The sequence below is a fragment of the Dermacentor albipictus genome, unplaced genomic scaffold (assembly GCF_038994185.2).
Source record: "Dermacentor albipictus isolate Rhodes 1998 colony unplaced genomic scaffold, USDA_Dalb.pri_finalv2 scaffold_65, whole genome shotgun sequence".
Lineage (NCBI taxonomy): Eukaryota > Metazoa > Arthropoda > Arachnida > Ixodida > Ixodidae > Dermacentor > Dermacentor albipictus.
In genome coordinates, this window is record NW_027225619.1 from 123,723 (window position 1) to 150,291 (window position 26,569).

The window sequence follows — 26,569 nt, forward strand, 5'->3', positions numbered from 1 at the left end:
GAAAGTACATAACCGGATGACGAGGGTGGTGCCGGCGTCTATGATTGACTCACTTCTCGTAGCTTAGCTTGCGGTGGCTAGTCAAAAATCGTGGCAGCATGCCAGGGAAGGTTAAAAATGCCGCTAAAGTGGATCCTCAGCGAAAGAGAGTGGACAAAGCGATGTCGTGTAAGTGCCGAGAGGGCTCGACAACGTTATACACCTGAGGGAATTTTCAATATTATGCAAATAAGTGCATTCTTCTCGGCAGCTCCGAGTAGTCAATGCCAAAGAAATCGGCTGGCAGCCATCTTATATTTCTCAGACTGAAATATCTTTTGCGGCTATATTAATGCATTTTTACGCCTATACCTCACTTTGTTGGCGAAATTTCTCGTCGTTTGTGACATCGTGTGATAGAAAGGCCAAGTGGACGCTACCCCAAAACTTTTGATCAGTAAAGGAGCGCCAATGGCGAAAAAGACACATAACCGGAAATAATTATTTTCTTCTTTTGTTCGTTCTAATCATGCATCATCAGTCTGCATATGTCATATCAGATGGGGAGGTCATATCATATGTCCTATGCATATGTATGCATGCACATACGCATATATCATAACAGATGAGATGAAAATCAGATGGCGATCAGATGGTTTTTCTAGTCTTCGTAATGTCGCGTGACAGCGAGGTGAAGTGTGGGTGGCCCGAAAATTGTTTGAGCGATTTTGGAGGGCTCATTGCGGGAATGGAATAGGAATATTTTAGACTAGCTTCCCGTTATCACGCCCCCGGTGTGGGATTTCGCCGCGTCCACAGCTCCTGCTGACAACGTTTCTTCGCAAGTTGACACCAGCGTATGTTTATCCCGGGTATAATACCCCTGTCACACGGGCACCCGCGAACTCCGTTGAGCATGAAACTCCCTAACGGAGATTGACGGCAATGGAGTTGCGGCCGTGCTACACGGCACAGTGCGAGTTTTCGACGGGCGCCGCACGGGGTAGAAACGGCGCTGCTGCGCTTACTTCCGCGTGCAATTGTTCACATATACGGTCGCCGTTAAAAAAAAAAAACGTCTATGTGTATTTTTTCTAACGCAGTACATAATAATATAAAATCACAGCGAGAAACGTTGCGGTACGTCACTGCAAGATTTTTGTTTTCCAAGCATAGCGAAGTTGCAAGCGATATTGGCCACACTGCGCTCTTGCTTTCGTGCGTGAGCAGCGCGGGTTAGGTTGTTGGCCGGTGCGCTTCGAGTTGTGATGTCACTGTGTAATCGTGTGTGTCTGTGTGTTCGCGACTATAATGCGCCGGGATCGCCGGGATACGTGCGACTCGCGTGCGTATAAAAACAAACGAAATGGCGGAACGATGTTTCCCGATGGGGCGTGGTGAAGTATTGGTGTAGAGGGTACAGCGCTGATGCCCTTAAAAACAAATTAAACCTTCCACTATATAGCATATATCTCAATGCAATATATGTATATATATATATATATATATATATATATATATATATATTCCTGTTAAAATTTGTAAATGAACCAGTTACGACAATTTTACTAGCGTGGTTTCTCTGCGACACTGTAGCTACCTGGGAACGAGAGTACTACATCCGACTCTAATGGTCAGTGCCGAACTCCCTTCACCGAAAATCTCCATTTAACTTCCTTGGCGCAAGGGAGACCATGTGACACGCAGCGCAACTCCATTGGCTTAAGGACGAAGGAGTTCAATGGAGTTCACGGGTGCCCGTGTGACAGGGGTATAAGCCTTTCATCAAAATGGGCCCTCAAGAGCCCCTTCTACATTTCTATCTAGTATGTGTTAAGGAGCTAGTCAACCATTCATCTAACTTATCACAACCGATATTGTTCAGAAATAAAAAAATAATTGCAGTTTCAACGAAAATAAGATAACGTGGCAACCAAAGCTGGTGCACTACTTCGCAAAGCAAAGCTGTCATTCTAACCATACCCACGAATTCTAGGCATTTCCATTTCGCCAATCTGTCTAATTTTCCCGCATTGCAACAACGTACAGGCTTCCTCAATGAAAAGCATGTTCAAAACATAGTTTTTCAATACATCGGCCGAATTTCAACCACTTCCACTTGGCAACATCGAGAGAGCGCTTCCATCTAATAACATACGTATTTACGTCTCTGTGTCGCAACTTCCCCGCTGTGCTATAGCAGTGTTCCTGCGATCAAAACAAGGGCAAACGAACAAATCACTATACCTGATGGTTGCGAGACTCTGGTGTGAGCAAATACTTGAGCACTCCCCCCCCTCCTCCCCCTCCGAAAAAATTGGTCCCTCACAAGTAGCACGTGGCCAAACGAGCTTATGCTTTAGCCTTAAAATGAAAGCCCCAGAAACCTTCATTTTAGGTTTTCGTTAAGCTGATGCACTTTATTATGTGAGTCCATGCCAGGTTCTTGTATTGTCAGTAGTGGTCAGCTGAAAGTCAGCACTTGGTACCTCATTTTCAGATTTTGGCTTTGCATTCGCAGGCGCTCCAAGCCTTAAATAATATCATACTAGATCGCCCAAAACTCTACTTTGCTGTGGCATCGGCACTCCTCTCAGGACATTTCTGTATACATCGACCTAGCCGATATCCGGAGACAAAAGCTAGCATCCCAAAACCGCCGTTAGAAGCTGATTCAGAGTCAGACAGAGCCGCGGGGTTTCCTCTGCTCCATGCACAAAAAACTGTTTGAGCTGATCTGAACCAGATGGCGCGCATACAGAACGAGAGGGCTGCCTATCGAGTTCACACTTCTGCATCTATTCGAATTTGAGGGAATACTATCGTACAAGTTGGCAGCCATGACGGGCCAGATAAAAGGCATGCTGTGTACTGACACAACATTTCCCAGTGAGGCTAGTTTGCCAAGAAATGTACAGCTCTGTTTGGCTCGTTTTTTTTTTTTCAGTCCTTCTCTGCTACGAGAAAACTGCAGATTGGCGTACGCGTTGAAAGTGGGTTAGAAACTGAGAACTTGATGCATGCGTCCATAGTATACGAGAAGACTGCGTTGCTGCGGCTAGTATTTTTATTTCCAAGCACTTGATTGGACCACTCCGATGGTGAAACATTTCGTCGAGGAACATGCAGTTCAATCGAGCATAGCTTGGGTACGCACTACAAGTGAACTTATTTCGGTGGCATGCTAGGCAACAGTCGTGTACTCACAGCACATCCTTGCCGAGTAGCAGGATGGCCGGCGGGTAGCTGTTGACATAGGTGAGAGCACCAACCACCACGACGCTTACGACCAGGATGCTGGCTGAGATGATGACGCCCACCTTGACGTTCCTGCGATGACACCGAGTACGGCACATGCAAACTCTTGAGCGCGGTCACAGTGCAAAACACGAACTTCTGATCATTATCACAGGCTTTTCACACGTGCAATGCAGAAATAAGGGGCTCGCAAAATGGTGACAGTTTCGGGTGCAGCACCAGAACCCAAAACCAGTGACATGATGGGTCCGAGGATTTGTTCACAACCCAGATGGCAACTACTTCCTTACCGCGATATATCACCTGCCTTTGTTTTTGGCTCCTCATTAGAGCTTTAAAAAACCTGTGGTAGATAGTGCAATTCTTCAGCTATGTTTCAATAAACCTTGCATTATGATCAATCGAGTGTTTTTTTTGTTTAAAAGTAAGTTATTTCAACTTGCATAATCGTAGTGTAATTATTGCTCCAAGTCATGTTAAAATAAGTGCCACTGGAATAACAACAAAGCAGGAGAAATCGCTTAATTACGGCCTCTTTCTTAGTTTTAAGGGATTTCGAACGCATATTCTGGAACACCGTTTATATTGCAATTGGCCGTTAAAAAGGAGCGCATATTTAGCAATAATTTACTGAAAAGCTCATGATTGAAGTACGTAGACTTCAAAGAAAAAATTAAGCGGGCTGCAAATGGAGAGTTTCAATTATTATTCCGTCAGCGACACATGTGTTAGTAGACATATCAGGCGCATCAAAGTCATTATTCCTGATGTACCACCTCTGAACTATAAAGATCTTTGAGATAACAGAGATGTACTTAAGTAAATAATAAGTGCAGCTGCGAAGGCAAAAACGGTGTTTAACGTTCTCCGGCATTCTAATCACAGAACAAGCTATGCGATTTCTGAATTGTCACGCGCTAGCAGGTGCTACAAAAGACTGAATTTTCCCACCGCTAGTTCGAAGCGGACACGCGTGGATGTCTTTTGTAGCTCGCATGGGCAAAACTCAAGCTCAATCTGCTTTTCTTAGAATTTTAGCAATCGACGTGGAAACGCAACTGCGAACTCTTGCGTGCTTTTGCTCATATAATTACAATAAATTATTCGCAATAGAAATTAATGGCGAATAAATCATTATTTATTTTTATTGAATAAGGTTAATCGATCAGTTCCCCAGCGCTGTTTGTTACCTTTAAATTGACCGTGCAGGACATCTCACCGATGCAGCTCAGTCTTTACGTGCTGATGCGCTTTTATTTTCTGGTTTGCTCATTTTTAACGCGCTCCATGACGCCTTAGGCGAACGTCCACCACATTCTGTGAGCGTCCCATGCTGCATCTATCTTTTTTTGCATCATCAATCGTCCAGTGAAAGTACTCTGCTGTCCAGTTGAAGCAAACCTGCTACTAGTGGCTTTCAATGTGCCACGCTGCGCCCTTGCTCATACCGACGACTAAAGGGTACACAATACGGCGATGAACTGAAGCGCCGGAAATTGCGAATCAAGTTTTTCTGCAGCTCTTTGACGAACATAAATTACCCTTTTAAAATTGAACAGTGATTTAATTTCTTTCCTGTAATTGTGATCTGCCACTAGAGCAATGTCAGTGCTCATAGACGACTACATGCGACGTGCGCTAGCTAAGCTGCTAGCCTGAGAATATATGCAAACGGACGTGAACTTCAGCCGGTGTAGAAAAAGCTGAAAAAGAAATTACCATCAATCGATTAATTGAGCTTCCATTTCTGGACTGAAGGTAGCGTTTCTTTTGTACGGGCACGTTCTCACGCTTGCTACAGTAAATCTAGGGTATGATAAGTTCAACAGGCGCTAAAGCGTATCAGGAGTCACGTTTGGAAGAACACTCAAGAAGTAAACAGCAGTGGTAATCGCAGTAGCAGTAGCGCAGTATTCGCGTACTCAAAATGATATATTCGAACCCACACTACCGAGTGTAGTTAATTGGTTCAATAACGTTTGCTGTCAAACTTGCTACATCTCGGGGTCATCCTTAAGGTGCACCTTCATATCAGTCGCGATGGCTCAGTGTCTTCAGCCTACTCCTACCGAACACGAGGTGACGGGTTTGATTCTCAAGATTTCGATGTTGGCGTAATGCGAAACACTCGCGTACCAAGCACTGCGTCTTGCTAGGGAAAAACCAGTGGCCTAAATAACCAGGAGCCCTCTCCTACGGCGTCTCTTAGCCCAGCGTTACTTTTGAAGATTATAAATCCTATCGAGCCATCCGTATAACAACGATCCTGCCCTCTGAATTCTATTTCTTTCTCATCATCCCGCGCTCACGAACGGCCTGACGGGGATTATATAATCGTTATGTTATCTGTGCCCGACATGGAATCTCAATATCAATGCCCTTCTCTTCTTGTTCCTTCACCCTATTGGTATGAGTATTAAGAGGAGAAACAAAATGGAGACGAGGAGACACATAAACAGGACTAACACCCTATGGCATTGCAGCAGTCACAAGATAGAAGCTTGGACCCACCTGCCCATAAGTATAGATGTCACAAGCACCACAGGAAATATCTGTAGGTCAGCGCTGATGTACCAGTAGTGGGGTTGACACTGCAAAGCAAAATAGCTAATGAGAGAACACGTAAACATAGTAAGGCGCAATAATAGCCCGTTAAATTAGTATGTTATAGTGACAAAAAATTATCCCCGCAAACATCGTAAATCATGTTCATCAGAAACAACAAATTACGTTGTTCAAACTCTATCGGTATAGCAAATCACGGCAGAGTACATATTCTTTTATTTTTGCAGCGTGGAGGTAGGACGACAAAAACGACGATATGGACTATACGAAGCTGGGCACACTTGGTGCTAAGTTTCACGTCGGAGAGGCATCGGCAGCGATGACTGACAATATACCACATCCCCTTCCGAAAAAAGAAAGGCATGGAAGTTTGTAGTTCACGTAAGAAAGAGAAAACGGAAAAGAAAAGCAGAGTTGTTAACTGGACACACGTCCACATTTCCACTCTGCACAGGGAGAATAGGATAACTGAATGAACCGAGAGAAATACAGGAGAAAACTGCGCGCACGCAGCTGGACGTGAACTCTATGCCAGCTGCTATTGTTTCCTGTTCACTTCAGTAACTGCATTGGTGCAAGCGCCGCTTGCATAGCTAGCGACACAGGTAAGCCGCAATCTAAGTTCCCTATCGCGCCCACTGCATAACTGTTCATACGCGCATCGGCGTGGCGCGTGCATCCATGAGCTCTCGGACTGAAGGAGACGACAACCAGATGTGTCTGGAATAAACCCTCTTCTTGTATTCCTGACATGAGTCGGGGTCTGGACGACACCTCAGTGGCGACAAGGATGGCATTCTCCTCCGGCATAACGTTCTGCGGAACATGGACGACACAAAGGCATGGCATCTCGTCCACCAGTTTTCGATGAAAGAGCGGGAAGCTGGGGTACATACCGCATACGCCTGGAAGCCTACTTCGAAGGGCATGAAGTAACAGATCCCGCGAGGCGCCGCGTCTTGCTGATATCTTCGCTGAGCGACAGCGTCGTGCATGTTCTGCAAGGACGTCATCGTACTACCTAAATCAACAGCTTAAGCTACGATGACGCAGTGAATTGCTTGGAAGATCGGTACAACCAGCAGGACAATGAAATTGCAGCTAGTTACACGTTTTTTATGCGAAAGCAAAAGGAAGAGGAGAGTGCCCGAGACTGCATCGCCAAACTCAGGAGTCTTGCCCAAAGCTGCACCTTCGGTAGCCTGATGAACCCTATGCTTCGAGACCCCATTGTTCGCGGTATCAGGGACGATGACGCACGGCGTTCCTTGTTGAAGCGCCGCAAGCTGATTTTGGAAGAGGCTGAAGAGCTCGCCAGGGTTTCCGAGAAGGTGCGAGAAGACGTCCGAGACATTCAGGAGAATAACATGGGGAAAGGAAGCACCCCCGGTAATGTCCTGCATCCACACCGGCGCTGGAAGCAACGAACACCTATCAGCAACTTGGAAAGCAGTCGCCCTCTGTGTGAACGTTGCGAGGGGCCGCACGATACCACCGGGTGCCGACATCGAAACACCAAATGCCGACAATGCGGCCGGAAAGGACACCTGTCTAGGGAGTGTCACAGGGGCCGTTTCCGGACGTCAGGTACATACGCCGTGTATGGACGTGGAAGCCAGAGCCATGAAGAATTTATGCTTGCCCTGGTAGCGCACGGCACGGCTGACAGAGCCATGTCGCGGCCTTACGAACAAGATTTAACGTGGAGAGGGCGGAAGCTGCGCATGATCATCAACACTGGCTCGCCGGCAAGTGTGATACACAAGAGTGTATACAAGAAACACCGCAGGTGGTGGCCAGCTTCGCAGAAAATTTCCCTGCGGCTATCGTGTTTACTCGGCTCCCTGCCCGTCGTTGGCATATTAACTATGGACGTGAAGTCCGGTGTGACAACCGTGAGCAGCACGTTAGTGGTATTGGACTTTCGAGGACCACTCCTCTGCGGTCGGCGTACCATAGATGAATTTTGCAAAGCCGGTGGGTCTCTCTTGGATGCCAAAGGTGCTACGAGCGTAAATTTCATCCAAGTGGACGTGCAAGTGAGAAAGCTACTTGACGAATTTTCGCAGCTGTTTGCAAGCTGGGCTGTTGTAAAGATCCACCTGTGAGGCTGTACATCAAGAAAGGTGCTCGACCTCGTTTCTGTAAAGACCGAACCATGCCCTATGCAATGCGTACATAAGTTCCAACAGAGATTGATTGCCTGGTGCAAGAAGGAGTGCTTTCCCAGATCAGTGTCTCTGAATGGGCAACACCGGTAGTTCCTGTGGCGCAAAAAAAAAAACGGCGACATAAGGCTCTGCGGCGGCTTAAAGTTAACAATGAACCCAGTAGCTTACTTAGAAGAGTATCCTTTGTCGAAGAGTTGAAGATATATTCCCAGCGCTAGCAGGAAGTCAAGTGTTTAGTACGCTGGATGTACGCCACGCATACAACTACCTACCTCTAGACACAGAAGCTAAAAAGATAGCAGTGCTGAACACGCAAAACGGCCTGTACTGTTATAATCGCCTCGCCTTTTAAATCGCTTCACCATCAAGTCTGTTACAAAGGCGCATGGAATCTGTTCTGTAGGGCGTTTCAGGGGTGAAAGTCTACCTGGAAGATATTATCATCGCGGAAAAGAAGCATGATATGTCTGTACTGCGACAACTGTTACAACGACTGCACGGCAACGAATTGAAGCTGAACAAAGCCAAATTCAGGTTCCGGAAAAGCAAGTGACATTTCTGGGGCAACGAATCGACGAAAAATGTCTGTATCCTTTGCAAGACAACCTCGGTGCCAACATTACGCGCACCGGCACCAATGCCGGTGAGCCAGTTGAAATTTTTTCTTTGTTTGATCACGTATTACTCTGAATTCTCGCCCAACCTCTCAACTATGCTAGCACAAATGTATGCGTTGTTGACAAAAGGAGTTGCCTGGAAATGAGAACGGGTGCAAGAAAAGGCATTTCAGACAGTCAAGAATGCTATAAAAAAGTCGAACTTTCTCATTAATTATGACCCTCGTAAGCCACTTAGGCTTGAATGTAACGCGTCGATGTACGGTTTGGGTGCAGTGCTCTCTCATCGCATCAACGGTGAAGATTACCAAATAGGTTTCCGGTCGACAACATTAACGGCAGCAGAGAGAAACTACTAGCAGTCGGAAAAGAAAGCACTTGCCTTAGTTTTTGGTGTGACCAAGTGTCGGGATTATCTTTCTGGCAACCGTTTCACACTGGTAACCGATCACAAGCCTTTGACCGGGCTTTTTCACCAGGATAAGCCAATTCCGTAAATGGCCGCAGCCATGTTTCAACGCTGGACGTTATTTTTATCCGCGTATCAATGTGAATTGGAGTATCGGAAGGGACACCTCAACACTAATACCGATGCCTTGAGCCGCTTACTTTTGCCTAGTCTAGAAAACTCAGTACAAGATACGTCCGTGGAATATGCGCTGCACGCACAAGCACTTGACGAGTTTTCGCTGCATTCACGGAAGTTAGCAGCCAGCACGGCCGAAGACCGACCGCTTCGTCAAGTAAACACGTGGATCCTGCGTGGCTGGCCAAAACAATTGAGTGCAGAACAACAGCGTTTTCAACCTTTTTTTCCCTCGGAGACACGCACTGACAGTGAGTGACAGATTAGTTTAATGGGGGCACTGCGTTATATTGCTTTAGAAGGCGCGTTCCTTCATGCTGTAAGAGTTGCACGAAACCCATCCGGCATGACAGCAACGAAGAGCCTCGCTCGTATGGTCTTTTGGTAACGGGGCTGGAGCGTGATATAGAGAGCCTGGTAAAAAGTCCGCAATGTGTGCAAAGTTTGCCACTGCCTGCGGCTCATATAGTCGACTTTGCTGGTCCGGTGGAAGGGCATATGATTCTTGTCTTGGTGGGCGAAGGGGACGAAATGGGTAGAGCCTCTAAAAATTTCGGCGGCTGACACCACAGTAGAAGTGCTCCGGAGCCTTTTTGCTCGTTTGGGCCTGGCTCCCCCAGTCGTGTCCGATAATGGACCCCAATTTACAAGTGCAGTGACAAAGATATTCTTCCAAGATAACCATGCGCGTCAGGTAACAACTGCGCCTTATTATGCGCAGTCGAGTGGTGCAGCAGAGAGCGCGGTGCCCACCGTCTAAGAAGCGCTAAAGAAAATATAGCAGGGTTGCTGCAATGCCGGCTCGCAGGATTCTTGCTTCACTAGAGGATAGCGCCGGCAAAAGACAGCAAATTGGTTGCAGAGATGTTTCTGGGCACCCAACCAAGGATCAGACTAAGTTCTCACTTCCCAGATCAAGAGGGCCGATGTCTTCCAGCCCACCCCCTATCCCGTTGTTTCCTCCCGGCACAGGTGTCTGGTCACGACAATATAACCACACTGGACAGAGATGGCTTCCTGGCACAATGACTGACGCCGCTGGTTGACGCTTGATCACACTCGACACGGAGGGCGGAGAACAGCGGCGACATGTGGAGCAAGTGCAAATTCGGGAAGTTCAGCAGGAAACCACCGTAACACAACAAAGGGAGAATGAGCATGACAAAAGCGGCGGAGGTTCGCAACCCGATCAATTATCGACAGGTGAAGTCTGCGAGCAAACCGACATAGGGTCGGGTACAGGTCAAGCTGCAAGTACCGAGGAAGACCCGAGCCTACCCAGACGATCAACTCGGAAAACAAAAGCCCCAGACATATTTTAGAAGAAGGAAGTGCCGTATCGCGCCTACTGCAGAACTGTGCATATACGCACATCGGCACAGCGCGAGGACCTCTCAGCTCTCGGACTGAAGAGGACGATGACTAGATGTGTCTGGAATAAACCCTGTTATACTCCTGGCGTGAGTCGGGGTCTGGACGACACTTCACTAAGCACCCTTGGTACAGTGAATTTCCTCGAGTCCAGGTGTCGTAACGCTGTCCGGAGGAGAAGGCGATGGTCGTGTAAAGCAGCGGGAACAGAGAGGTTCGAAGGATTCGTACGCCAGAAACTGTCGAACAAATGTGTACAGCTCATTCAAATAAGGAACCAAGATGCCTTTTGCGAGTGCTGCTCGCGTCGACAAGAAACAAAATTCTGCATCTCAGTGAGAGACGCTTTGTACTAGCTGCAGCTTCGGCGAGATATAGAATGCACAGATGACAGCTCCTGCGGTGCCGGTAATTACAGTAATTTCGCGTGACCTTAAGAGCCGAGGTAATGAGTTCTCTGGCAGAGCCTACTTTAGACAAGAAGGTGTCGAATGTCTCTAAGTACCATCCTGGGATGACTGGCTGCCAAGAGAATATTAACTATGCTACGTGACCTTGAAGCCACCTAAAAATCAAAGTAGTGTCTTTTATCGAGAGGACAACTGTGAGGCCCTCAAATTTCGGATAATAACATTCGATAATTTTATAACATAAGTTCTATACCTGGATCTGGAAGGCTGGCTCTGAATCGCATAAGACTGCCAATTTTTCGGTGGTTTCTGCGTGACCATGATTACTGCAGACGGAGAGCCGGCAAGCTAAACGCCGTTGATGTCGTTATGTGACACACTGTCAAGTTTGTACTGTCTAATTTAGTCGGCCAGATAATGGCGGCCGAGTACATAGTCGAAATTGTGTCTGCGTAATTGTGCATGAAGTGCCCATACGCCTCTGGCCACACAGGTAATCTCATTGGCTTCATAGGCAAAGAGGGGCTAGCTAAGATTTTTTAGTGATGCCCCGAGCGGGAGGTACATTGTACACTGTGCGAGCTACAAGATGCAAGGCAACTAGTCTTGCCGTGGGTGAGTGAGACAACTTTATTTGGTCCATAACCGATGTAAGCAAACTCAACGTCACCTGGCTAGGCCCACTGGGGGACCATCAGGTGAAACCTGACGGCCCTCTCACGAGCCCTCTGGACTGCCAGGATTTGAGAAGTGTGATCCTGGGCCCTGATTAGTTATTCGCTCGAGTAGCATGATGATCTGCCATAAGACCAGAAAGTCTTGTGCGTGGTCCCTTTATTCGCAAGGAAAGTGAACAAATGGCTGTTTGGCCGTTAAGAGATCGTGAACATTGCATTCTTCCAGAGCCGGCTCTTACATACGCGGTAGTCTTTAGCAATACCTATCATAGCAGCCGTTGATGTGCACTGAGGGAAAGTGCACACGTCCGGATAGCTGGGTCCTTACAATGTAAAGAGCACAAAGACTGAACTTTCACATTTCTTACAACACTGTAAAGCTCTGTCGTAAAATATATGATAGAGAGCATTGCTTACTATTGCGGTACCAAATTGACGACTTCCATAAGCTATGCTTTGGCGACAAAGAGGTTGGTCACGAATGAGATCCTCCTAGTCTCGTATGCGCAGTAAGGAATCAGTCATCTGCTTGTTCGCTTTCTCCTTCCCTTTGTCTTTCCCTCTTTGCCCTTCCACAACACTGAGTAGCAACTTAGAACAATGCAGTTCAGGCTAACCTCTCAGCTTTGCTTTCATAATAAATCTATTTCCCTCTAAGAGAGAGAGAGAGAGAGAGATCATCAATCGATCATTACAATGCGGAAACAATGAACCTTGCCATATGATTTGACTTGTCTTTAATAAAGACGACATACGGCCATCATGGTTTTGGTGGCAAACGCCACAGGCGCCCACCTTTCAGAATAGATACGCAGGCCTCATGGGCCGATACAGTGTGACATCAACGTGGCCACCCGTTGAGATGGTGCGTGCACCTGAAGAAGAAATGAAGCAGATGTTTAGAGGCAAATATTGTCTTGCCGTATTGAAAACTGCATTGGGAGAGAGAAAGTTCTTAAAAGTTCGTTGAGGACGAGTTTGTGCGATTTGGTGCTGATATCATGCCGTGTGGGACGCCAGGAGGTGTGGAACGCATTTGAACTATCCGCAGTTTCCACGAAGAAGCCGTGATTGCTCAAGTATGTACCCGCTTGCACATTCGCACGCCAGTTCAAGCCAATTTCGGCGTTGTCCAGTAACATAGAATCAAAATGAAGAGTAACGAGAGAGAAGGATAAATTTATTATGATGCTGAAAAAAATAAGTGGAAGGCCTCAATTTACGTTTTGACCTACTACTCAGCATTCGAGAAGGAAAATGGAATAACAAGAGCAAGAGAGAACAGTGGTCATAATGAGGACGAATGCACTGGTTCGAATGAACAAGAACAACAGTCTATTAGAAAATTTAATTCGAGACCATCCTCCTGCAGTAATTTCAGCACATTCTTTAAGACACTTCGCCGACGAGAATGGGCTGGCCAGAGCCCCAAGACAGACGTTCTCAATAAAGGTAGTTTACTGAAATTTGACGAATGCTTTGCTACTGATTTTCGTTCCAATTGGTGCCGTAGGCACATGAACAATACTTCAGTTATATATACAAAAACATCTAACGATATATTCGAAAAGGCGCAGGATTGATTTGTCGCTGTTTCAACAGGTGTTGTTTTCACAGAATAAAAGCAATATGAATAAAATAATTACAATAAATGCAATAAAGTAAAAGGTTCTAACTTCTTTCCATACCTGTCTTATTTTAATCTTTAATATTGATCCCAGTTGTTCTTTTTATTTTTATATACTGCTAAAATATTTCTTCAATACAGGTTGATAGTCAGCAATTAAATGTAAGTACATTTCCTTTATGCCGACTCACCTTTTGGTGAAATATTTTGTTCTTACTTGCAGGAATACAAGCTAAATATATTTATACCCCCTGCTAGCCATTCGCTATGCGTCTAAACATAGTATCCCTGTTCCGTCATTTGAAAAGAAAGAATAAAATTGTATTCCAGAGACAGACACCCCGTACACACACACACACACACACACACACACAAACACACACACACACACACATATATATATATATATATATATATATATATATATATATATATGTATATATATATATATATATATATATATATATATATATGTGTGTGTGTGTGTGTGTGTGTGTGTGTGTGTGTGTGTGTGTGTGTGTGTGTGTGTGGTACCTTACACGGCTGTTCACATTGATTTCTATGGAGCCCTCCTGTCCATGGAGCGCTTTACAGAAAACAATGCCACTACCAGCGGTCATTATAATAGCTCCATTTGTGTGCGTCGAACGCTTGCATACATGGTGCATCCTTAGTGTGCGGCTCTACAGAGCATTCAAGCTATCTCGCACGTTAGCAAACATTGAAGAAACGAAGCTGTGGAGTAGGACCTCACGGTTCCGAATCGGAATCATGGCTCTTAATCAGACTGCCCCTATTTGGTGAGCATGCGCGAAACGTCAAACATGCTATGTTGAGGTGCACAAAAAAAGAAAGAAAAGTAAAATAGGCGCATGCATTTCGTTCAGCGCGAAGGAGAAACTCTCGGCGCTATTCCGTGAAGTTCGCAAGGAAGGCCCAAGGTAAGTAGTCTGTGGGGGAAAAAAAACCTTTTGCTGACAGCGCCTACGCTGTTGTTTATAAGATTCCGTTCACGTGCGAGCGTTGCTACATTGAAAAAAACAGGCCGATGCTTGAGCCACCGGCTGAGAGAGCTAGGCATGCGTACTCACTAAAAGGGTCAGTATACCCAGTCACTTCGCCAATCAAGGCCAAGAATGCGGCTGCCAGCCTATCTTGGATGAATGCAGAATATTAGGTAACCATAGAGAGCAAAGAGGACGTCAGATTTGGGTAGGGTTTTGTATCCAATCGCACGGAAACTCTTGCGTCAGCCTACCATCTGTTTCCCTGCATAGCTGCAAGATTATCTATTTGTTAAAAACGTGACAACCTGTTTTGACGTCGCACGTGACGTGACGATTTCAATCGTATCCCTGCGAAGAAGCCATGTTTTTGTTGGTCTTCTGCGCTGAGCTACTGTTTTGTATATATTTCATTCCGCGCAATAAACCATTGGTTGTTCATCGCCCAGTCTGTCATTCTTAGTTCGTCCCGTCCAAGTGCTGTTTGTTCCCGTTCTAATGATGTACCGACCAGTGCAGTCCAGCACACTCCTAAGACGAGCATCATGTGTCCCGAAAACGTTCGCACAGTGTATCCCCTTGCTTCTTATCTTTCATTAACGTTCACATGCAGTTTTTGCTCGTTTCGTTTTCTGCACAGCTACAACATTTGAGGGCATCATTGCGCACTTAAAAGACAATGCTTGTCCAGCTTCTACAGCGTTCAAAGAACTTTATATGTGACTGACTTTCTACTGTACCGTGACGCTTAGTGTTAGGGAGTGAGGGAAAAGCTGACGCATAGCATACCGATTCCTCGTATGAGTAGAAATTGTGTATGTTGAGCAGCACGGACCACCAGGAGCGATGGCAGTTGCCAATGGCCCGTGCTATCTTCTCGTTCCAGATGGGACCAGACGCCAGCTCCGGAAGCAGAAACAGCACCGTCATGCACACCGCAGCCACCGGCACCAACCTGCGAGAGCGCATCCTTGCGTTTCGCTGCACTGCAGTCTCCACTGACGCGAAAAGCTGAAAACAAAAGAATGCCCGTGCGCTTGCAAACTCACCGCGCTTTGTACGAGTCCTGTTCTTTCAGTATTATTGTTAATAAATACAAATGCTGGACAGGTTGGCATCAAAAGTGATGGCTGCCACTCCTTCTCTCTTAGGCAAGCAGTACCTAAAAAAAATGTTGACTCACCATCCCGGCCCTACGAAAGTGGATTTCCACCCAAACGTGAAAAAAAACACCGCTACAATTGCTGAAGGGGCTACGCAATGCTTTACTGATGGTTCGGATGCTTGTTTTTGGCGTGTTAACGTATGTTGTTCTGAGTGTTGTATGGGTGATTTCAATGATTGTATGCAGTGATCGTTTCACATTGTAGAGCGCTTGTAGCCTCTGCTTTACGGGGGCACAGGCCATTGCTTAAGCGGGCTATGAGCCGTTACTGATGATGATACATGCTTCTTTTGAGGGAGTTATTTATTGAAACGTGCACTGTTCTGTACGTATGCGTGATTCCAACGAATATATTCACTGTTCGCTTAACTTTGCTGAGTGCTTGTAGCCTGTGAATTATGAGAGGAATGAGCAATTGCATCTTTGCTTGCTTAGGGGCGTCACAGAGTGCATGCCCGCGCCCCTCTCAAGATGGCCACCATTGCCGCAGCAGCAGCACCGCCGCTTGCACGGCGATGGGGAAGAGAGCTTCCCATTGTCCCTGAGCTCGCCAGACCGGTTTGGTCACGTGTGTCGCCTGAGCGCGGCGGAGGGACGAGGCGGCTCAGCGAGCGGCAGAGCGGCTAGGAAGACGGAGCAGGTTGGTCGGGCACCGGGAGACATCTGAAGATGTGGTCGGCAGGCTGAGATCTCCAGGCCGAAGTCTTCACCGGTCGAGCGACAGACGGTGCAAATCCGTCAGGATCTTCGGCAGCGAGGTTGCAGCAGCCCGACGCTCTTCAGATCGGGACCTCGGCAAGCACGCACCAGATAAGCCTCGTGTTTCAGCCCGCTCTCAGAACTTTCCGCCGGACTCTCTTTGCTAATCACGTTTAATCTTTCATTTGTTTATCCATCGCGTGTTAATTTTTGTATGTTCTGTTAGCGTAGTGTTTGCCGTATTTATTGTCGCGTATATTTTTCATTTGTGTCGCGGATTTTTTTTTTATTTCGCGAGTGTCAATGGTTCCCACGTGGTGGGCTTAGTGTCGCGCGAGTGGCGTTAGGGCGTGTGTAGTGTGACCCGCACGCCTTCCGCGAGCTAGGACCCGCTACTTGTGATTTGTATGTTTCTTTTTTCGAGTATATCTCGCGCCTGATTTCATTTTATTAAATTGAACGTGTGTGTGGTACGTCGCCTCCCGTCTCATGCCTCTGGTTCACGGTCGATCAGGCGTGGACCTTATCGCCGGTCAGCAGTCGAACCCAAAATAAACGCACGCGGGTTGGGTTTGTTGTCGCCCCAACCCCTCCGGTCCGGAGAGTGCGAATTCCCTCACCACCAATCTTTGACAACTGGCGTCCGCACGACAGGACTCGCTGACCGCGATCTTCCGTGACCACGAGGCATAGCGGGCGGAACAGACGCGTACCGCCGAGAGCGGGAGAAGGCCGAGATATGGCTGATGCGCTGCTCGATGAATTGGAGCGCATCGTGGCCGTCGGAATGCAGATGGGCCTTGAGGGGCCAGCGCTTCGGGAGTTTGTGCGCGACATACGCTCCAAAGAAGAGGCGGATCGTTGCGAGCGCAGGAAAGCGCGAGAGCTGCAACAACGCGAGGCGGATGAGTGCGATGAGGCACGGTCTTCCCAGCGCGTCCTCGAGTTAGGGAGGGAAATTGCGCTGTTGCGCGCGAGGGAGGGCCGTGTCGAGAGCATTCGGACACAGAGTGCCTGCCGGGCTCGACCGCCGCCGCTGACCAACCTCATCCCTCTGGAGTGAGCCTTGCGCAGGTTCGTGTACAGCCCGTATCCTCCCTCGTGCCTAAGCCCTTCGGTGCCGGGGCCCTCGAAGCGAACGAGAGGCCGGTGCTTCGGGAATCAGGCGGTGTGGTAGGTGACGATGGTCAGAGGCTGGCCACGAAAAACGTCAGCCGCCGCGCAGGCAAATGGTGCCGACATCACAAGCCGAGAGCGGCGGCGAAGTGTGTGGCGCGGCGGAGGCTGGCGAGTTACCACACACCGCAGGGGCGCGAGGTGCGGACCCCTGGCAGACACCGGAGAGTGAGGAAGAGGCCGCGCAAAACGACGCAGAGGTCACAGAGGCGTCGACAGAGCCTGGCGGTCGCGGAGCGTTGCTCGTCGCCGCGAAAGAGAGCGCGAGCGATATATTCCGCTCATCGACGGCAGGTACCACTGAGCCGCGCCCTTCGTGGCACCCGCTTGCTCATGCGCTGTGCGTGGGTGAGGACTAGGCAGGGGTCAGTGTACTACAAGCAGCGAGGCAAAAGAAGGCAGCCGAGGCGCGAAGCGGCATGTCGCTGCGGGGCGCATTTTGTGTCTCGCCAGCTTTGCGCCGGCAGTGCTTGGGCAATAGCAGGAATGCGACCTCAGCGAGTGCGACTAAAAGAGAAGCGAGAATTTAGAAGGACAGCCTGCCCATAATTGATCGTCTCGTTTGCTGGTCCGGCCATGTTATTGTTATCTTGTACCGAGTTGTGTAATTCGTGCATTTTTCGGCGCTTCCATTCACCGATCTATTTTTTTGTTTGTTTTCTTTTGTGTGTGTGATACGTGTTGCCTGTAGAGTGCGCGTACCGGCTCTGCCGTGGGTTGCGCCAGTTACAGGGCCCAAGGGGACAATACCGTATCGCATGTATTTCGAATCTGTGTATTCTCGGGACCATTTTTTTATCGCTAGTTTTCTGTTCTTTTGCGTTTGAGTTGGGCTGTCGACTGCACTGACGGGCCGAGAGCGAGGCGGCGATGTGCGCGGCGAAGGACTTCACGAACCGTGACCCACACGACGACGTGATTGTGCGCGTGACCTTCGAGTGCGTGGGGAGTGCGGTCTCCTTAAGGTGCGCGTGTATGACTATGTGTTAGTTTGAATGTTATTAGAATAACATTCTTGTCGTCGGGGTGGTGTCACAGAGTGCATGCCCGCGACCCTCTCAAGATGGCCGCCATTGCCGCAGCAGCAGCAACGCCGCTTGCACGGCGATGGAGAAGAGAGCTTCCCATTGTCCTTGAGCTCGCCAGACCGGTTTGGTCACGTGTGTCGCCTGAGCGCGGCGGAGGGACGAGGCAGCTCGGCGAGCGGCAGAGCGGCTTGGAAGACGGAGCAGTTTGGTCGGGCACCGGGGGACAGCTGAAGATGTGGTCGGTAGGCTGAGATCTCCAGGCCGAAGTCTTCGCCGGTCGAGTGACAGAAGGTGCAAGTCCGTCAGGATCTTCGGCAGCGAGTTTGCAGCAGCCCGACGCTCTTCAGATCGGGACCTCGGCAAGCACGCCCTAGATAAGCCTCGTGTTCCAGCCTCCTCTCAGAACTTTCCGCTGGGCTCTCTTCTCTAATCATGTTTAATCTTTCATTTGTTTATCCATCGCGTGTTAATTTTTGTATGTTCTGTTAGTGTAGTGTTTGCCGTATTTATTGTCGCGTATATTTTTCATTTTTGTCGCGGATTTTTTGTTATTTCGCGAGTGTCAATGGTTCCCACGTGGTGGGCTTAGTGTCGTGCGAGTGGCGTTAGGGCGTGTGTTGTGTGACCCGCACGCCTTCCGCGAGCTAGGACCCGCTACTTGTGATTTGTATGTTTCTTTTTTCGAGTATATCTCGCGCCTGATTTCATTTTAATAAATTGAACGTGTGTGTGTTTGACGTCACCTCCCGTCTCATGCCTCTGGTTCACCGTCGATCAGGCGTGGACCTTATCGCCGGTCAGCAGTCGAACCCAAAATAAACGCACGCGGGTTGGGTTTGTTGTCATCCCAACCCCTCCGGTCCGGAGAGTGAGAATTCCCTCACCACCAATCTTTGACAGGGGGGTATGAGCCGTTGCTGCTGATGATAATTTCTGCCCACGGGTGGACACGAGAAATGCCGACCACCGAGAGGTTAAAAGATTTACTCTAAAATGGGGCAGTACGTTCGTTACGTACTGTCTCGTTCTTTGCGCGTTGCGTCCTTTCTTAGTACATTTCTAAAAAATTCGCAAAAAATCGCGTTAGCACGCCCAGCCACAAGTTCTGCCTTTTTGCAATATTGAGGTTTAGCATACTATAGCCTCTGCAACTTTTGAGCATTACTTTTGCTGTGTTTGACCTCCGAATGTGACGTTGAGTACAACTTGTTGCAGGGCGAGCTGGTTGGGATCTAATAAATACATTATTGCACCGAAAAAGAAAGATAAACACTTGGGAGGGAGAGTACTCTCTCTCCCAAGTGCATAGTCAGATAAAAGGGTGCACAATGAAAGACCCACACAGAAAAAGGAGCGTTCATACTCTGGGTAAAAACGTTGATTTCACTTTAGAAGGGTGGTAAGGTTATGTACCTCACCAAAATGGGGTACCAGTCCGGTTGATATCGAGTCCATCATAAACATGTTTTAGGTGTCATCTGGATGAAATATACCCTTGTAGGTACAAACGTTTCGGCGTTTCGGTCCATCATTCGCGTTTTCCACAAACTATGCATTCCCATGAGAAAAAACATATAGAAAGGCGCAATATTTCAGAGGCCGGCAGCAGGTATCGCACATTATGAGTGTTAATCTCAAAGTCTTTTTAAAAGTCCGTTCGGAGACATCGCAAAATTGGATGACCTCTGTGCAGCTAATAAAGCAATGTTCAATTGTCTCTGGCGCATCACAAAGGCGACAGTTAACAGAAGATACAAAGATGCCCTTCATCTGTAGCCATGTTTTTACCGGTACGGTTACACTGTCAACTTTATAAAAGAATGTTTTGCCGCAAGGGGATATATACATTTTACGAACTCACTTTAGTACGTCGTGGCCTGGTCCTTTAATGCAGAGCGACGGGTATAATGGAGGCCGAAATAGCATGGACAGTAAATCTTTGTATAACTTTTTACGCGACACATACTACAAGAGTTCAGAGGAGAACCGAACTGTCAGGAAACGAACCGCCAAGTAAACTTCTTGCATTAAGTCCCGCAAGCATAAACGCGAAGAAAACGTGGAAGAAACAACTAAATAAGGGAACGCATTAACAAGTGCGACTTGCATGAATGACCGAATTATAGGATGCGAAGTATCACGAAAAAGAAAAAAAAACGAGACATTATTTGCCGCACATGAAGCTGTACAAAGCCCAGCCAACTTCACTAGGAGGCCTAAAAATATTGTCTCGCCTCAAGGGCTGAAAAGTTGAAGACCATACGAAGGTTGCAAAGATTCGGCGAAAGCGTTGGATGTAGAACCTGGTTCAATGAATAACATGCAATACATAGAAAAATTTGTTGCCAAGAACTTATTGCAGGATTCGGCTTTTCCAATAATAGAAAGTCAGTGTGGAACGAATGTCTGGGCCTAACTTTTCAAGGCCGAAACCCGTTCTTACCAGTAGTGTGTTTTCCAATTTATATGCGTCTAGCGGCACGCCGAGATACTTTGGCGGGACATCAGTCCACATAACGCCTCGAAACAGTTCTGGTGTATAGCACCATGAGCCAACCCATATAAGCTTAAACTTTTCGAGTTCGTTCGTGCTCCTGATACGCTGCCAAATTCCTGTATTGTCGATGCTACCTTTTCAACATTGCCCTTGGGCGCTATAACGTAAAACTATTCCAATTCTGTAATCAGCCGTCCGCGATTGCTCAAACGTTTTTCTGGACCACCCCCATTTTACCTGTCTGTCACGCGATGTCACGAAAACCACGATAGCTTCCCATCTGATATCACTTGTACACACTGATTATGCATGATTTCGCCGAACAAAAGAAAAATTGTTATTTCTGACTCGACGCCTTTTCGCCATTTGCCCTCAGCTATTCGTCAAAAGCTTTTGGGCTGCACCCACTTTACCTGTCTGTCACGCAGCGTCAAAAAACCGCAAAAACTCGCCACGTCAAAGTGTCGTGTACGCATTAAAGATGCATTAATATGCCGAACAAAACTGAACTTGCTTCTGACTAGCGGCAGGCTACCCCGTTTCGAAAGGGATAAAAGATGCCTGCTGCCGATCGCTCAGGCACTGGCTACTCGCACTTGCCGTAGAGCATGTGTTTATTTGCGTATAATAAAACTTCTTGCATGGCTGCGTAACGTTTTCGAGCACTTTAGGCATGTTTACGACCCGTTCTGCCAATTCTTCTTTGCTGAGGATCCCTTTTAGCGTCATTCTTAAGCTTCCGTTGCATGCCGCCACGATTTTCGACCAGCCACCACAAGCTAAGTAAGGGAAAGCGGACCAATCGCACACGCCGGCACCACCCTCTTCATCCGGTTATCGATTTTCATTGCAATAGTTTGGCTCCATCGAATGCCTCTCCACTTGACCGTGATCCGCGCCTCTTGTCAGCCAATTACATAAGACAAGCTACTTAGTGTAGCCAATGTTATTCGTTTTTCAAGCAAACGAAAGTGACCTCCTGTGAACGAGGAGAGCGTTTGATTGGTCTGTTCAGACAACCCTGTGAGTCACCGCCGCAGGCTTGCGTCGGCGGTTACGTATATTTGACGTCAGGAGATTGGAATAAAAAGATATTGGAATAGTTTTACGTTATAGGACCCCTTATCCGTGCACTGTCGGTTCATTGTGCACACCTTCTAAAGCGGTGGTTTAAATGCACGAAGAAGTAGACGCAGCGCAAGGCGCGAGCCAATCACAGGCGTCCCTTCCCTCCGGAGGAGAGAAAGGCAGTGATCGCAAGTTCGCTCGCCTCGCGCCCGCCGTTTCCCGCCAGTTCAGGCCCGGCAGTTAGATGCGGAGGCCACGTTTGGTTCATTCTGGCGAAGTGCAGGGTGCGCTGAAGAAACGGTACGGGAGTGGGCCATGCGTCGTGTGTTCCAACGTAGAACAGGCGGTCTTTTATGAACGCCACCGGGAACTCGCTCAAGGAAGGGCTCTTCGTCGACTTGCCGACCTCGCCATGAGGGAGCGCGATGCCGAGGCGTCACGACAATGAAGAGCCGCGCATACCGAGCTTCGCTTGCAGCCCTCTTCACTGTAGTGGAAGGACGGTCCTTTTTTTACTTATCTATTTTTCTTAGTATTGTTATGAGGCGCATCTTGTAACTGGTTTAAATGTGACAAATAATACATTAAGGAATGCACATCAGGGATGACAACATGGAGTGCTCAACAGGTTGAAGAAGGCCGCGAGTAGGGTGCGCGTGTCACTAGCAGTTTTCGCTTCAAGCAAGCTGAACGCCTTATGTAGGAACATCCACCAGGAAGGGCCTTCCGAACAGAGAACATGAAAAGAAGCAACAGACACCCTTCATCAGCTGCATCACGAGGTTCGTTTATGGCATCTCACCGAGCTGTGGCCAATTCTAGCCTTCAAGAGCCTTGCATTGCCGCTCATGCGGGTAAAAGCCAACGACGCCGCGATCCCCAACAGGCACGGCGATAAGCGGACACGCAAGGTCATCGAGGTACCTAAGAATGTCCAGCACGGCCGTTCCTGCCTCAGCACGCCATCGATTAAACTACTTGACAAGGAGGTTGCTCATCTACGTGGTTACGTCTACCTCCACCGCGTGCGCCAAATCTCCTAGTCAATGATGTAATAATTTTTCGGCCTTTACTTTTTTGTTTGGCTTTGGCAACGTTTTTCTCTAGCATATATTTCGTCATTGGGCGATAAACATTAGTTGGGAATTGTCATCCGTTCCCTCAATCCCATGTGCCGTTTACGCGCTGTTCGCCGTATTATGCCTGCTTACGTGTTAGCCTCGTTAAAGGTTAGAAGGTGCTATTTGTACACTGCCTCTCGCTTCCTTACCGCTGCCTATTTCCTATCCTATCTGAAGGCCAACGCAGCGTGACGTCGAGCAGCTCTTCTCATGACAGCTGTGCCATGTCTCATTTTACATGCAAACACGTTACATAGCAAGTCAAAACGTTCAGTTAGGCAAGTCTCTCGTTCCGTGATGGCATAATGAATGAATGTTGCAGACGAAAAAAAAGAGATGGAAAAAAAATAAGTTATGGGGTTTTACGTGCCAAAACTACGATCTCATAATGAGGCACACCATAGTGAGGGTCTCCGGAAATTCGGACCACTTGGGGTTCTTTAACGTGCACCTAAATCTAAGTACCTGGTGTTTTCGCATTTTCCCACCATCGAAATGTGGCCGCTGTGGAGGATTCGATCCCGCGTCCTCGCGCTTGGCAGCCCAACACCACGGCCACTAAGCAACCACGGCGGGTAAGCGATATAGAAAACGAATGGATGTGATGCAATGTATGCGCAAGATGATGGGTGACATTATTATAGTTGCGTCGAAGTATAATGACGTACTTGAAGATGGCATAGGTAATCTGGCAGATATCGATACCGCTCTATTTATACGAAGTTCTATTTTGAAAATTTTCCTTCTGGTTTCTTTGTTTGGAAGCTATACACATTTTACAGTCGAAGTGGTCCTCAATGCGAAATTGCCAACCGAAAACGATATTTCTGCGAGAAGCAGAAAAGGCTTTGAATATGCAAACATGTTTTCTTTGCTTCAGTTATTCCTATTTTCGTAAGTTCGCAATGAACAGCGTTCCGAAAAACCCTGGAAATGTCGTGCAACAGGTAACGTTAAACGCGACAGCTTCACGCAAGAGCAATGATTCCTAAGCTACACGTACGCATACTTGTAAACCATCGACTAAGCAATTATTCCAATTTGTCCAGCCTATGTGGTACTCTATAAGTGGGTGCCTTATTTATTCATTTATTTATTTATTTATTTATTTATTTATTTTCGATACTGCCAGAGTGGACACGGCAACCCTGTCGTGACGATGACACCTAATGTGCCGCTCTTTATGCAGATTGCCGCTGGATGCCTTGTTCTCGCTTCGGCCTCGGGAATAACGACTTCGACAAGCGACGGATGCTGGTGGCGTGGCGCTGAATTGGGAACTCCGGTGCCGCTTCGTTTCGACAACGCTTTCGATACGTTTTCTACACCCCCAACAATCTCAGCTGCTGCGCATGCGCATGATGCCCACGGAGGACCGCGCAAAGCTACGATGACGTCACTCACGGATAAGTGGATCGCCTCGCCGTTGGGATTAAAAGGGCTACCAGCGCCTGCATTCTTCAGCGGACACGGCAACCCTGTCATGACAATGACACCTAATGAGCCGCTCTTCGTGCAGTTTGGTAGTCGAAAAATAGGCTATAGCAATTCCTTACGCCTTATTGTGTTGCCGTGTCCACGAATAGTGCTGGATTCTTTGAATGATGTGTTTTCAATGGCAAGCCTGTTACTTATGCTTTCCGGAGATGTAGAAGAAAACCCTGGACCTCCGCTGGAGGATATGGTTAGAGGAATGCTTCAGAACCAAAAAGAAATTTTGTAAAAAATTACTGAAATTTAACAAAAACAGGTATAATCGGAATTAAACATAACGCAAATTCAAAGTAAGCTTGTTGATATTGAAAAGAAGTCACAGAGCCTGGACCAAATTGAGAACAGGCTTGCCAAAGGGGAAAGTTGCGTTGAGATACTAGATGTGCACGTGGCTGCCTCGAGAAGACAAACTGAGGACTTGGATAACCGCTCTAGGCGAAATAACCTTATCATAAGAGGAGTAGAGGAGGAAGACTCCGAAACAGATGAAATTTTGATGAAAAAGATGAATGAGGAAATCATTGGAGGTATACTAAAACAAAAACTAAACGCGATCGAACGAATACATAGGTTAGGAAAGAAAATCCCTGGTCAAAGTCGTCCGATTATTATTAGAGTTATGGACTTCCTAGATAAAGTTAGAATGTTGAGCAACTGCAGGAAACTCCGAGGTACACAATTTAGCATTAATGAAGACATTTCTAAGCGAGTCGTTGAAATCCGCAAGAAACCTTGGAAATCATCGGAAGAAGAAAGAATTAAGGGTGCCAATGTTAAATTATTTTTTGACAAGCTCCGAGTTGATAGAACTATGTACACTTGGAATGACGTAACAAACGAGCGGCGCAACCGGCACACCTCTCTCGATAAAACTACGGCATGAACTCGTCACCCCGAACCCTCTGATTTTAAAATCATAAATTTAAATGCCAGAAGCCTGGTGAACAAGGCCGACGCTTTGGAATGTGCTGTTTTGGAACATGACCCAGACATCCTGGTCATAACTGAAACATGGTTACACACGGACATATGCGATGCAGAAATAACACCTTCCGGGTACATAGTAATAAGAAAAGATCGAGGGAGAAGGGGTGGTGGTGTTGCCATTATGATTAAAAGCAACATTTCATTCACGATTCCGCCGGTTGAGAGTGATATTGAAGCTGTATGGATTTAAACTAACTTAGGCAGCCGTACAGTTTTCATAGGTGGTGTGTACCGTCCCCCCGGTTGCCCCATAGATGCGTTGTTTCAACTGAGGAACTTTATGGATTCGAATCTGCACCAAGGCGATAACATTCTGATCCTAGGTGCCTTTAACTTACCAGGGATTGATTGGCTATCCCAATCCCCTGGGCCGGTTGAAGTCACCAGTTGTGAACAACTACTAGAGCTTGCACTTTGTTACGAGCTAACCCAGGTTGTAGCGGATTACACACGAGTATGCGGACGACGTCCTCAATTCTTGATTTGGTTTTTGTATCGCCAGGCTTGATGTCTTCTCTTGTCTGTTGTGAAGTTGCAGAGGGTCTATCCGACCATAATATGGTTTTATTATCTTTAACCGTTACTGCAAACATGCCGAGTACTCATTCAAAGAAGTTCATTCTAGACTTTCATGCTGCTGATGAAGTCGGTGCACTTGACTTCGTAGAACGGTCCCTCGACAAGTTTTTAATGCATTATCGTTCCGGAGGCAGTACAGACCTGCTGTGGAACACTTATTCAAACATTGTACGACAGTGCACCGAACGTTTTGTCCCCCAGCGCCGCAAAATTGTCAGGAAGAAAACTCCATGGACGACGAAGGAAATTATACATATTAAAAGGAAACTGAAAAGGAAACGAGAAGCCCGTTTGCAAAACTCCACCTCCCAATATAACGAACGCATTCGACAACTAAGTAAACAGTTAAAACAACTTGTTCAGGAGAGCAATAACAGGTTTTATAGCATCACACTTAAAAATTTCTTGCAGAAGACCCCGGAAAATTTTGGCGCTACATAAATCTTAAGGATAAGCGACCACACGTGAATGTGAGCCAAAATAACGATAA

The 26,569-nt window shown here is 47.3% G+C and overlaps 1 protein-coding gene and 1 long non-coding RNA gene across 2 annotated transcripts in view; one reads left to right on the forward strand and one right to left on the reverse strand.

Moving 5' to 3' along the window:
• The window catches only part of LOC139053069 (uncharacterized), a 117,926-nt gene extending 102,705 nt beyond the window's left edge, over window positions 1-15,221 (forward strand). The window contains exon 2 of the long non-coding RNA XR_011510197.1: window positions 15,152-15,221. This is a non-coding gene — a long non-coding RNA (uncharacterized lncRNA). The remainder of the gene's footprint in view (window positions 1-15,151) is intronic.
• Window positions 1-26,569, reverse strand: part of LOC139053068 (nose resistant to fluoxetine protein 6-like) — a 126,619-nt gene that overhangs the window by 26,233 nt on the left and 73,817 nt on the right. The window contains exons 9-11 of the mRNA XM_070530219.1: window positions 15,055-15,220; window positions 5,749-5,828; window positions 3,187-3,309 (exon numbers count right to left, since the gene is read on the reverse strand). Of these exons, the coding sequence (XP_070386320.1) occupies window positions 3,187-3,309; window positions 5,749-5,828; window positions 15,055-15,220 (369 nt within the window). The remainder of the gene's footprint in view (window positions 1-3,186; window positions 3,310-5,748; window positions 5,829-15,054; window positions 15,221-26,569) is intronic.